The following is a 13,725-nucleotide window of genomic DNA, read 5'->3' on the forward strand; positions in this document are numbered from 1 at the left end:
GATCTGCCTTCTGCCTTGCTACCTGTAAAATAGCTTGATGCCATGAGATCTCTCACCCAACGTATTCTCCTGTTTGCAGGCTTGGCTGGTAGAGCAGCAAACAGCAAGGTGTGTATTGCATTTGGTGATAGATGTTGATACAGAAATAGATGATATAGGTATAAGAGATAGAATTGGAGATAGAAATAGCAGTCACGGTCCCTTCACTGTGAGTATTTCTACCTATCCAGATTTTTTTTTTTAAAAAAAAAACAACTTTCCTGTTTGCTAAGACAATTTAAAGGAAATGAACCTGTTGGAAGCAAAAGGTTGCAGGCAGTAGTGTGGTAGTGATTGCTGTGGACTTTCTATCCAGCTGATCAAAGCAGGAAAAATACCTCTTTTCCTTTGAAGGAGAAGACACAGTGACCTTGCATTCTCAGATATAATATATGACTTTTGGTTGGCTAGCTGGAACTGCAATCTCGATACATCCGAAGAGCACCAGGTTGAGGAAAGTTGGGGAATTAGACTGCAGTCTTCTATAGTCCGTAGAACTGTATAGTCTGTGGCCCAGAATAGATAACTTTTGTTGGCATTTGTTTCTAAGAATTTGCTACTAGGGGAACCTGGGGATATCCCACAGCCTGTAGAGGTGTTAAAATTGAGCAAATGTGGTGGTGGCCTATTCATAATTTTATGTTATGGAGTTTGGAACACCGTATGACAGTCCTTATGCCTCCAAATTAGACGTGTGTGTGCACTTTCCACCCAATTTGTGTAATGCCAGAGGTGATTGGAATAAAATGAATATAGGATTCCATAGCTGGCCCTGAGATGTAACAATAATATTGGCAGTCGACAAAGCTTCTTCCTCTTAATTCTGCTTTCTTCCCACTACAGGCTATGTGACGCATCCTCACTTGTGGTGTTCATCCCTGACAGCCAGATGGCATGGGTACACTGGGCTCCAAGACTTCCTTTTTGGCTTTCCTCCTAGGCCTCATTTCTGGCTTTTTAAGCATCTTCTTCCTTGTGCAAAACCTGACATGGGAAGGATCCCTGCGTCTTGGCAACCAGATGTGGCATGCCTCCAAGGATCTAGAAAGCATGACTGCTAAATCAGCTCTTATCAGTTTTGCATACTTACACCAAACAGGTAACAACAGAAGAGCACAGGTACAACAGAATCCTCCCACCCACCCACCCCAATCCTGGTGTCCTCAGGACTGCTATAGCACAGGGCTTTTCAACCTTTTCACCCATTGTACCACTTTTAGGATATGGCAACATCCGAGTACCACCAGTCGCCTAGCAAGATGTCCAAAACTTGATGACCAGGAAAAAAGTGATGTATAGGTAGTCCTCGACTTACAACAGTTTGCTTAGTGACTGTTCGAAGTTATAATGGCGCTGAAAAAAGTGCCCCCAAGCCACACCCGAGCAAGACACCTGCCTGCCCAGCCAGCAGTATTCTTCCTCCTGTCAGAGCATTTCTGTTGAGGATTGGCAGCGGGGGTGGGGGGTGTTTGGTTTTTATTCCCCCCGTCTGCTGGGTGGTTGCAGCAGGTTTTGGTCACTTTACATGACCTTGAGAGACTGTGACCATCATAAATATGAATCAGTTGTTGCCACGCATCTGAATGGAAATCACAAAACCCTGGAGATGATGCAACATTCCAGCTGATCTGCTCTTCTGGGCTCAGCAGAAGAGCCAGAATCAGCGCTGAGCTCTAGCTAGAGCCTGGCGCTGATCCTGGTGCTTTTGCTAAGGCCTGACATCCCCGAAGAAGTGCTGATCCTGGCACTTCTGCTGAGCCCTGGCAGCCCTGCAGCTCCAGCCATCTTTCGCTCAGGCTTGTGTGGTACTGCCACTGGTTCAGCTCATTCCCCTCCCCTGCTACCACTTTTCTAGAATGGTTGCATACCACCTGCCAGGTACCAATGTACCACAGGTGGTACCCGTACCACTGGTTGAAAAGCCCTGCTATAGCAATCATAAGGGCTAGGAAATAGAGGTTGCATTCCATATATGAGGAGGAGATCAGGTTGGGAAAGGAAAGTGAATTAGGAAGGTATAGGTATAGATATGTACATTTCCCCCCTAGATTGCTGTTAAGCTTTTGCCTAAATAAATACTTGCAAAAGATCCAATATGTTTTTGTAGGCTTGACGTATTGCAGTGTGCTGTCTTGTACATTCATTGCAGGACAGTTTCACTTCACATTTGTTAGTTGGGAAGCTTTTTTGCCCTGTCACACTTAATCAAACTAAATATGGAGTATGGGTCCCCAGTTTAATCTTTTGTCCAACTTTAAATGCTCCATATGGTCCAGTCAAAAGTGGTTGCAGTCAAGCAGATTGTGCTGGCTGATAATCCGGATTATGCTAATAATTCACATCAGGGAACATCATGGAATGAGTTATATTCTGAAACTGAGATGTACAGTGTATTTCTCGGTCAGTTATTTCACCTTGCAGCCCATGAATGAGATATCTGCAGTAAATGATATAATTGTGCATTACAGCACTGTCATTGTGACATTTGGTCACAGAACCTGAGAATTCTGAAGTGGGATTTGTGGCCTGGGCTTTAGGAGCATCTGCTGATATAACCATTGAACATCAGTGGCATAAGAGCAAGTTAAACTTATAATCAATACAGGCAGTCCATGGACTTAGGACCACAATTGAGCCCAACATTTTTGTTGCTAAGTGAGACATTTGTTAAGTGAGTTCCCCCCCTTTACGACCTTTCTTGCCACAGTTGTTAAATGAATCATTAGAGCCTTTTAGTTAGGGATACGGTTGGTAAGTGAGTCTGGCTTCCCCATTGACTTTGCTTGTCTGAAGGTCACAAAAGGTGACCACAGGGACACTGCAAGAGTCACAAATATGAGCCAGTCTCCAAGTGTCTGAACTTTGATCACGTGATCATGGGGGGGGGATGCTCTGTGAAAAAAATGGGCCATAAGTCACTTTTTCCAGTGCTGTTGTGCCTTTGAACGGTCACGAAATGGACTTTGTAAGTCGAGGGCTACATGTACCTAGCATATATAAATCTTAGGTTCCTAAGCTGACCTACTGTTGAAAAAATGGTATCTCTTTGGTTCCCTCTTCCTCAGGTGGGGATAGCAGTGTGGCAGATGAACTGTATGACAAGGTGCGGATTCTGTGCTGGGTGATGACAGGACCCCAAAACCTGGAGAAGAAAGCCCGCCATGTCAAGGCCACTTGGGCCCGTCATTGCAATGTGGTCGTTTTCATGAGTTCAGTGGAAGACAAAGACTTTCCCGCTGTAGGACTGGGTACCAGGGAAGGCAGGGACCAGCTCTACTGGAAAACCATTGGGGCTTTCCATTACGTGCACCAACATCACGTTGAGCAGGCTGACTGGTTCCTCAAAGCAGATGACGACACCTTTGTGGTGCTCGAGAACCTCCGATGGCTGCTGTCCAACTACTCCTCCGACAGGCCCATCTATTTTGGGAAGCGCTTCCGGCCCTTTGCCAAGCAAGGCTATATGAGTGGGGGCGGGGGCTACGTCCTGAGCAAGGAGGCCCTGCATCGCTTCATTGCCGGCTTTGCCACCAAAGTCTGCAGCCACACGTCCTCCACTGAGGATGTGGCTCTGGGCCAGTGCATGGAGAAGATGGGCGTGGAGGCCGGCGACTCCCGGGATACGAGAGAGAGGGAGACTTTCCACCCTTTTGTGCCTGAGCAGCACTTGACAGGGAAGTTCTCAAAAAGCTCCTGGTACTGGGCTTATTGCTATTATCCTATTGTGGAGGTATGTGGCACACTAAGCTTTCTCCTGCAGTTTCCTTTAGGGTTTTCTCTCAAGAACTTTCTTCTGCTCGGAGTCGGAATGGGACAATTTGCTACGGCCAACTCGCCACGGGACAATTCAGCATGGACAACTCGCCACAGGACAAGAGTTACACTAATAGTGAAGAAGTGATGGAATAGCATCATGAAAGAAAGGATGCCAAAGGAGGGATAAAATGAAATGTGAACGACAAAAATTAAAATATTTTTGAATATTTTAAATAATTAAAATTGACTTGTTGAATTGTCCTGCAGCAAGTTGTCCTGTGGAGAGTTGGCCATGGTGAGTTGGCTGTGGCAAGTTGTCGTAGACCTGCTCAGAGGTGCCTGAATCTGGGATCTCTTGGATGTGGATGGCTGTTGAAGACCCTTTTGCCCTCCCTAGACCTGTAAGTTGCTGAGCGTAGCTGTACAATACAGAATAGTAACCATGGACATGGAATTGCTACAATTCCTATTTTTTCTAACCGTAGACTATGCTGCTGAGACCAGTGGGGTTAAATATACAGCCACAATTTGAAGACCACAGGTTCTTCAGCAACTTCCCTGCTTACCTTTAAGTCAACCATTTAGATGTTTCCAACATATTCGTAAGGTTTTCTTGGCAACGATAGAAATTTGCCTCTCCAGCTGTTGGCAAGTCTATTGTAGATGGGACATGTTTCTCTCTATGTAGGGTGGCCAGATAAAAGAGAAGGCCTGGCTTATTTACTTTTTGCATTTGCCTAGAAAAAAGATTTTCAGCAGGTAGTCTTACCCTACAAACCTGTTCCCCTACAAAGGTATAAGACAGGTAGGCAACCTTGGCTCTTTTATGGCTTGTGGACTTCAGCTCCCAGAATTCCTGAATCAGCATAGCTGACTCAGGAACTCTGGAAGCTGAAGTCCACGAGTCATAAAAGAGCCAAGGTTGCCTACCCCTGGTATAAGAGAAAGAGTAATGCGCTCTGTCGCTCCCTTTCTCTTTTTTTGCATTGAGCTGTTGTTTTTCAAGCCTAAAGTTTCGCATTTATGTTGCCTCAGGCTCTGCAGGATTAATCACTCGATGCCACCCTCAACCATGGGATGGGGATGGGGGAAACACTGGATGAGAAAAGGGATCCCATTGGACCCATGTAAGTGGACAAATGTGAAACATGGATGGATAACCCTGTCTGACCAAAGAATAAACTGAAGTGAGGAATTTGAGGGTAAAGTTGCCAGAAATATGTTTAACCTTAGTAGGGGAATTGGGATTCTGTGACCCTGGAGGATTAAGTGATTAATTGGAGATCAGCTAATGCTTGCTGTTAGTTGAAATGGAAAGAAGCCAACTGTAATTGCTCTTTCAGGAAACTTTCAAATGCAGATTACTTTTGACTTCATGTACGCATGTATATATGTGTGCATGAATGAGGGCCTTTTTAAATGCTTTTATAATATTGGAGCAAGGAACTTGTGGTTCTTCAATATCTCAAGGGCCACTGTGCCCAAACTAGCAAGGCTTTTCGTGAAGGCTGTTCACTGTGGTTCAGCAACATCTGGTGAAGTCATAAATTTCTTGTACTTATCTGTGTTCTTCTTAATGGAATAGTTTCTTGCAACATTTTTTTAACAAGCAGAGTCAAGAGCCTGCCAGACCTCCCAACAGGAGGCCATCTTACCTGAGATTGCAGAAATCTCATCAGATCAAAGCTAGTTCTCCTGAGATCTTTCAAGAACTTGTAGGACATTGCTGAAATTATTCATGCAGGAATGTCAAAGTAGTCCTGCAATGGATTGGCTATAATTTCTCGGTACCATTGTTACCGGAACCATATTTTGTTTTTCCACTTATTCCTGATCATTTGAGAAGCAACCATATTCATATAAACAGTTCATCTAATGTACAGGTTCAGGGAACAGAGATTTGGGATGTTAAGAGTGACTTCTACAACCCAATGCTTTGGGTCCCAAAGGTGCTTTTTCAAAAGGCAACTGGACTTTATTTTTCCCTGAAGACATTTCGCTTCTCATCCAAGAAGCTTCTTTAATTCAGAATTGAAGAAGCTTCTTTGGATGAGAAGCGAAACATCCTCAAGGAAAAACAAAGTCAGCTGGCTGGTGAAAAAGCACCTTTGTGACAACCATGACCTAGATGACTGAGCACCTCCCTAGACCTCGTGGTGGCGAACCTATGGCACACGTGCCACAGGTGGCACGCAGAGCCCTCTCTGTGGGCACACGGCATCGCCCAAGTCCTAGGCCTTCAGCTGGGTTTTATAAAACCTTTTCACTTTAGGCCTCCACCGCTGTGTGCAAAAAAAAAAAGTTTCAATCAATCAATCAATTTCAACTTCTCACGTGTAAAAAAAGATCTCGCAAAGTTGAAATTGATTGATTGAACCTTAATCAATCAATTGATTAAATTGATTAGTCCCACCCAGTCTGCCGTTACCACCGCAGCCACGCCCACCCGGCACCAGACAATACATAAGTGAGTTTTGGGTTGCAGTATAGGCACTTGGTCTCTAAAAGGTTCGCCATCACTGTGCCTAGGCCAGGGGTCAGCAACCTGAAACAGTGAAAGAGCCACTCGGAACCGGTTCCCTCACAAAAGGAAAAACTGGGAGCCACAAAAAATGTGTGCGCATGTGCGCATGCGCAGAACAGGGTTTGACTGAAGAGTGGAGCCAAGGCGAGATATGCACCTATTCTGCATATTTGAATTGATTGGTTGAACTTTTTTGGTCTTACTTTTTTTTTTTTTTGGACTGCACATGGCAGAGGACTGGGAGCCGCAGGATATGGCTGAAAGAGCCGCATGCGGCTCCGGAGCCGCGGGTTGCGGCTCTTTCAGCCATATCCTGCGGCTCCCAGTCTTCTGCTGTGTGTAGTCCAAAAAAAAAAGTGGGACTAAAAAAGTTTAATCAATCAATTCAAATATGCAGGGTAGGTGCATATCTCGCCTTGGCTCCACTCTTCAGTCAAACCTTGTTCTGCGCATGTGCGCATGTACGCGCATGCGCACACATTTTTTGCGGCTCCCAGTTTTTCCTTTTGTGAGGGAACCGGTTCCGAGTGGCTCTTTCACTGTTTCAGGTTGCTGACCCCTGCCCTAGACCAATGCATTGGAATTCTTAATTTCCAAAATTCCCAGTGAACAAGATCAATAGTGAAAGCTGGCCCAGGACTCAGTCTTGTACAAAGGAACTAAGAAATCTGTAAAATGTGTCGTGGCGAGCTCTTACAGCTGGCATGTTGCAGTCAAGCATTCAGCTTTCCATGCTACGTGAAAGCATTTTCCTCAACTATGTAGTCCTGTTTTTACTCTAGAAGAGATTGTAGATAGTATTATTGTTTTGTACCATTCCTGGGACATCTGTGTGGTCACTGTCCATAAGAAAACACAAATCATAAATTACAGTCACAGTAATCCTTACACATTTATTACACTTCATTGGCGGTGGAGGCTTTCATACTGTAGGTTAATGATGGTCCCATGGAAAAGTGGAGATGCAGCACTCCCTTTGCTCTTCCTAAATATTTAGGACTACGAATATTCCGTAGATCTATCTGATGATTAGTTAGCTCATAATCAAGTGTGCTCAGAAATTAATCTCTCCGCAACCCCAGATTTTGAATTTTACAAAGAGGACAGTTCGGAAGAGAAGACCTTAAAAATTTAACTGTGAGTAATAGGGACTCACAGCAGGATTTTCAGTGGCTAAAAGACAAATGTTCATAGTTACTGTTTGCAGCCCCAACATTCAGAATACCATATCTTGTACAATTAACTCGTGCAAGCACAGGGTTTTATGCGGTATACTCGATGTAGGCTACACAAGCTTGGCTCTATCACTATACCACCCTGTTTTAAAGCCAGTGTTCCTTATATCGGATAATGAGATGAACAACATATAAATTTGATAAATTAATGTTAGGCATATGGTATTAGCCTACAATGTTGGGTTGAAAATATATTAACCATGATGTTGTTATGACTTTAAGAAGTTAATTGGCCAATGGGTGTGTAAGTGTTCTCATGACCATAAGAGGAAGCTAGGAACGTAGCTTCTCTCTCTCTCTGATTTCACTGATCTCTACTGTTACTGTTTTTGCTCTGCTGTTGGTTTACTACTGTTGTAACCTGAACTGTGTATTGACCTCTGGACCGGTAAGAAGACTTTGTAGCTTGGACTGTTGCTATTGTTTATGACCTGGACTGTTTATTTTTTGACTGTGCATTTTTGTTCTTACACCACCTCAAAAGTAAACTACTTTTTGTTTTTAGAACTCAGTGTACTTCTGTGTGTGACTCTTGCTGCTCTCAGTACCCTTCCTTGTCTGTGCAATTCTTTGGTAGCACAAGGAGACCTCTGCACGACAAATTCCTTAACACTGGTTATGGGCCCAGGCCTGTACTGAGAGTAAGTACACACAGTATTCCTAGCTGAGTTTGTGTTAGCTATTTGGTGTAAAATGGCACAAGAACAGTTGTCAGGCATCTCCTGGATAACCCGGTTGGATGGGACAAACTATGTTTCCTGGTCCACGAAATGCTGCTTGCTTTTGCGCAAGGAAGGACTATGGACTGTTGTAAATAACCCACCAGATACTACTGCTTGGGATCCAGATGATGAAGAGGATGCAAAGAAGTTAGACGACTTTACACGAAGCAATGAGAAAGCTCTTTGCATTATTGGACTAACACTGAATGACCAGCAGCTTGTCCATATTCGTGGTGAGGAGTCTGCTGCTAGGTGTTGGGATGTTTTGCGAAGGCTTTATGTTCGTGACAGTGTGGGTGCACATATACACCTTACACGTAAGCTGTTTAGGGCTCGTCTGCAGAAGAATGGAGATATGCTGACCCATTTAAATTACATGAAGGCAGCTTTTCAAGAGCTTCATGAAAAGGAGCTGATTTTTTCAGAGTTGCATCAGGTCTACATCATTTTGTCTTCTTTGGATGAGAGTTATGATGAGTATGTTTCTTCTTTGGAAGTCCTGACCAGAGAGGAACTGACATTGACTAACATTACTGGGAGACTGCTGGAAGAGTCCAGGAGAAGGCGTGACAGAGACCAGCTGAGAGAGACACAGCCACGAGAGGAGCAGCAATTTACCACTGCTTACAACGTCAAGAAATGTTATTCTTGTGGGGCTAGAGGGCATATAGCCAAATTCTGTAGAAAGGGTGAAACACAGAATGTAAATAGCAGTGGGAAGGCTAAAAAGAGCATTGGTTTGGCTATTTCTGGTGAACCAACATCCAGAAATAATGAATTGTGGGTTGTTGATAGTGGGGCTTCACAATGCATTACTAAAGTGAAAAAGAGGTTTATTAATATGAAAAACAGCAACCAATATGTTTCACTAGCCAACGGTTGGAGGATGAAGGCCTCTGGTGAAGGTAATTCCTATTGTCCATGCATTGATGAACAGTTACCTATGTTATATATACCTAAGCTAAGATTCAACCTTTTATCTGTAAGGGAATTGGTTAAGGTTGGGTTTGTGGTAACATTCAGAGGGGAGCAATGCACTATTGAGAGGAATGGAACCTGTGTAACTGCTAATTTGAAAAATGGTTTATTCGTTCTCACAAGTAACCAGGTTAGTACAGTTAGAGCTAACTCAATATGTGAGAACAAGAAGCCACATGATGAGTGTATACATTTATTCCATAGGCGGTTAGGGCATGTAAACTTTAACTCACTACGTAAAACAGTTGAGTTAGTAGACGGAGTTAAACTGAAGCCATGTAGTAAGTATTTGAACTGCAATGCCTGTAATCAGGAAAAGAGTAAGGCAACTCCTGCAAGCAGGATAAACGGCTTCAAAACAACTGTTCCTTTGGAAGTTGTGTTTGCTGAGTTAATTGGACCCATGAAGCCAGGTTTAGGAGGATCTTGTTATATTTTAAGTATATTGGACCACTACTCTCGTTATGGTTTTTGTTATCTGCTTAAGTCAAAGGCAGACACTTTCCAACAATTTGCAAACTGTCTGAAGTTTGTAGAAAGAAAAACAAAGAGAAAGGTTCAGTGCATAATTACTGATAATGGTACTGAATTTACAAATAAGCGCTTTGTTGATATGTTAGAATCTGCTGGCATTGAGCATAAACGTTCAGCCCCTTATAGGCCTCAACATAATGCATTTGTTGAGAGACGTGGGCAAACGTTACAAGCCATGATTAGAACCATGTTAAGAGATTCTGGCTTAACAGATAGACTGTGGGGGGAGGCAGCAAAATGTGCAAACCATGTTCTGAATATAGTTGTTAATACTTCTACTGGTAAAATACCATATACTATATGGCATGGTAGAAGACCAAACCTTGATTATCTGCACACATTTGGCACCCCAGCTTGGGTCCACATTCCTGCACAACTCAGGAGTAAAGGTCAACATAGGGCTAGGCAATTATACTTCGTAGGTTATGAAGCTAACCACAGATCCTATCGTTTCTGGGAACAGGGCACAACTAATGTATATAACAGTGCGAGTGCAAAATTCCTTGAGCATGTTGGTTGGGATAGGTTAGAGCAAGAAACTGTTAATACTGATCCTCTAGTGTTTGAGGACTCCCATGATAATGTAACTAGTAATGATAATACATCTCCTGTAAATATAAAAGATGAAGAGGAGATAGGGGAGATTAAGGATGAATCAGAGAAAGAGGAAGGAAAGGAGACTGAAATTCAAAGCCCTGTAATTCCTTGGCGTTCAACATGCATCAGACGTCCACCTGATCGCTATGAAGCTAGTATAATATGTCAAGTTAGTTCAGTACCTTCTAACTATGATGAGATCAGGATGTATCCTGAAAAGGAACAAGCATCATGGAAAGCTGCAATGAACAGGGAGTTGAAGTCTTTGCAGGATCTTAAGGTTTATGTGAAAGCAAAACTGCCACCTGGTGAGCAAGCTATAGGTTGCAAATGGATATATAAGATAAAGAATGGTGTAGATGGAACTATAACCCATAAGGCACGTTTGGTTGCACAAGGTTTTGCCCAAACTACTGAGGATTATGACGAGGTGTTTGCACCCAGTCTGAGGGCAACTACTTTAAGAGCAGCTTTAGTATGGGCAGCTAAAAACCAATATATGGTTAACCATGTAGATGTTGAAACTGCATATTTACATGCTCCATTGCAACATACTATTTATTTAAGAATACCACCAGGATTGACCAATGATAGAGACCATGATTTTTGGGAATTAAAGAAAAGCCTCTATGGATTGAAACAATCAGGCTATGAGTGGAACAAATGTATAGTTAATGAGTTAAGTGCAATAGGTTTTGTAGCCAGTAATGCTGATCCTTGTTTGTTTAGAAGAGAACACAATGGAGCATTATCTTTTCTTTTATTATTCACAGATGATATTGCAATAATAACAAAAACTGAGTTAGAAGCACAAACTATCATTTCAAGATTGCAAAATAAATTCACAATTAGAAATCTTGGGAAAATAAGCCACTATTTGGGGTTAGATATTGTGAAAACGAATAGGGGTTTTAAGATTTCACAAGCCAGTAAAATATCTCAGTTATTAAAGAGATACAATATGGAAATGTGTAAACCAGCTAAAACTCCAATGGCTATGGATTTGAAGGACACTAATGTTGAGAGTCCTGTATTTGATAAGACTATGTACCAATCTTTGATAGGAAGTCTTATGTATTTGAGTAATTGGACTAGACCTGATATTTCTTACTGTGTAAATCAATTGGCTAGGTACAACAATAATCCAACTGTTAGACACTGGCAATCAGCTAAACGAGTATTAAGGTATTTGAAGCAGACTATTCACTACTCGTTATATTTAGAGCCAAATCGTGAGTTAATCCTCACAGCATATGCAGATGCGAGTTTTGCCTCTGATTCAAGCACTCGTAAATCTACCTCAGGGTTGGCTGTAATGTTGGGTGATTCTTTAATTGGATGGAAGTCCATTAGACAAAAACACATAAGCTTATCTACAATGGAGGCTGAATTTTCATGTTTATCAGTGTTATGTACAGAACTGCTAGTGTACAAACAATTATTGTTAGATATGGGTTTAAATGTAAATGATCCATTCATTGTATATGAGGACAATCAAGCTGCAATAAAGATGGCTAATAATGCTGCAGTAAGAACAAGATCTAAATATACTGATCTTCGTTATTTAAATGTCAGACAATGTGTCAAAGATAAATTAATACAGCTAGAGTATTGTTCATCTGATATAAATATTGCAGACCATTTTACGAAGGTACAAAGTGCTGTGAAACACAATGCTAATTGTGAAAGGATGTGCATAAGATTGTAAGAGTTATATATTATTCTACCCAAAGGGGAGAATGTTAGGCATATGGTATTAGCCTACAATGTTGGGTTGAAAATATATTAACCATGATGTTGTTATGACTTTAAGAAGTTAATTGGCCAATGGGTGTGTAAGTGTTCTCATGGTCATAAGAGGAAGCTAGGAACGTAGCTTCTCTCTCTCTCTGATTTCACTGATCTCTACTGTTACTGTTTTTGCTCTGCTGTTGGTTTACTACTGTTGTAACCTGAACTGTGTATTGACCTCTGGACCGGTAAGAAGACTTTGTAGCTTGGACTGTTGCTATTGTTTATGACCTGGACTGTTTATTTTTTGACTGTGCATTTTTGTTCTTACACCACCTCAAAAGTAAACTACTTTTTGTTTTTAGAACTCAGTGTACTTCTGTGTGTGACTCTTGCTGCTCTCAGTACCCTTCCTTGTCTGTGCAACTCTTTGGTAGCACAAGGAGACCTCTGCACGACAAATTCCTTAACAATTAATATTTGTGTTCCCCCGTCTGCTGTTTGGATTACTCCATCTGCTTTCTGTTAAATAAACCACAAATATTTAGAAGTTGGCAATTTAAATAGCACCAAAAAGACATTGCCAGCACACCTGATCATAGGCAGGCTCGCAAGGGCTGCTATGAGTAGCAATTCAGTTACGTCTGAATGTTCCCATATTCCTCAGCTTACATGACAATATGTAGCTCTGCAGTCTAGCCTCAGCAATTAACCCCAGTTTTCCTCTGTTCCTCAGGGACCTCAGTGCTGCTCTGACCTGGCTGTCTCTTTCCACTATGTGAACTCAGAGTTGATGTACACCCTGGAATACCTCACCTACCATCTGCATGCCTATGGTTACCGCTACCGTTACCAGCCACCTTTGCCTGAGAATGCTGCTCACCTTCAGCCCCACCCACCCTTGGGAGAAGACCCTAAGAGAAGCGGCAACACCACTGAGCAGGGCAAGATGTAAGGACTGAATGCACGTTCAGAGCAAACTCATCCAGCTGTAGATAGCGAGGCTTGTCAGTGCCTCAATCCTGCAGGCCTGTATGGTTTTTAATGTGTTTCAAAGTAAGTGCCTTTTTCCTGGAAAGAACTGAAATGAATATGCCCTGAGCTCAGATAATTTGCTCATCCCCAAACCTCTGTAAATGCCCACTAGCCAAGCGAAAGGATGTTATTAGAGAAGTTGTTGTTGTTGTTGTTGTTCCTCAAAGGGCATGAGAAGAAGGCAGAATTTGGCCAAGTATGATGCTGATTTTCTCCATGCCTTCTTTAAGTCTACCGAGTCACATGAATGCAACATCAGAAGTTTCAGTCCACTGAAGGGCCCAGCCTATAATTAAGACACTCTGCAGATGGGCTTCTTCATGGTCCAGGGTATATTGCAGTGACAAGGATTATTGTTTAAAGGAAGATAATTGAGACAAAGTGAAGAAGGAATTGGCAAGCTACTTCTGAAAAAGCGTTTGCCTGGAGTCAAGATTGACTTGAAGGGACTTTTTTTTCCACTGCATCACTGCATCACTGCATCACTGCTGACTGTCCAATAGCTGACTGGCATGCAGGCAGCAACCACTCCCACAGTTAGTATGTCTTCATCCCCCTTGGCAATTACTCCCAT

General features: G+C 42.5%; 1 protein-coding gene across 1 annotated transcript; it reads left to right on the forward strand.

The window, feature by feature from the left end:
* Window positions 1–933: 933 nt before the first annotated feature.
* LOC310636676 (glycoprotein-N-acetylgalactosamine 3-beta-galactosyltransferase 1-B-like) lies at window positions 934–13,416 on the forward strand (the record flags this gene model as incomplete). Its single annotated transcript, XM_083356700.1, has 3 exons — window positions 934–1,138; window positions 3,105–3,769; window positions 12,853–13,416. The coding sequence occupies 3 exons, from the start codon at window positions 934–936 to the stop codon at window positions 13,069–13,071; spliced, it is 1,089 nt and encodes a 362-aa protein (XP_083212826.1). The 3' UTR covers window positions 13,072–13,416.
* Between the last annotated feature and the right edge of the window lie 309 nt (window positions 13,417–13,725).

This window comes from Vipera ursinii, assembly GCF_947247035.1.
Source record: "Vipera ursinii genome assembly, chromosome: 2".
NCBI lineage: Eukaryota > Metazoa > Chordata > Lepidosauria > Squamata > Viperidae > Vipera > Vipera ursinii.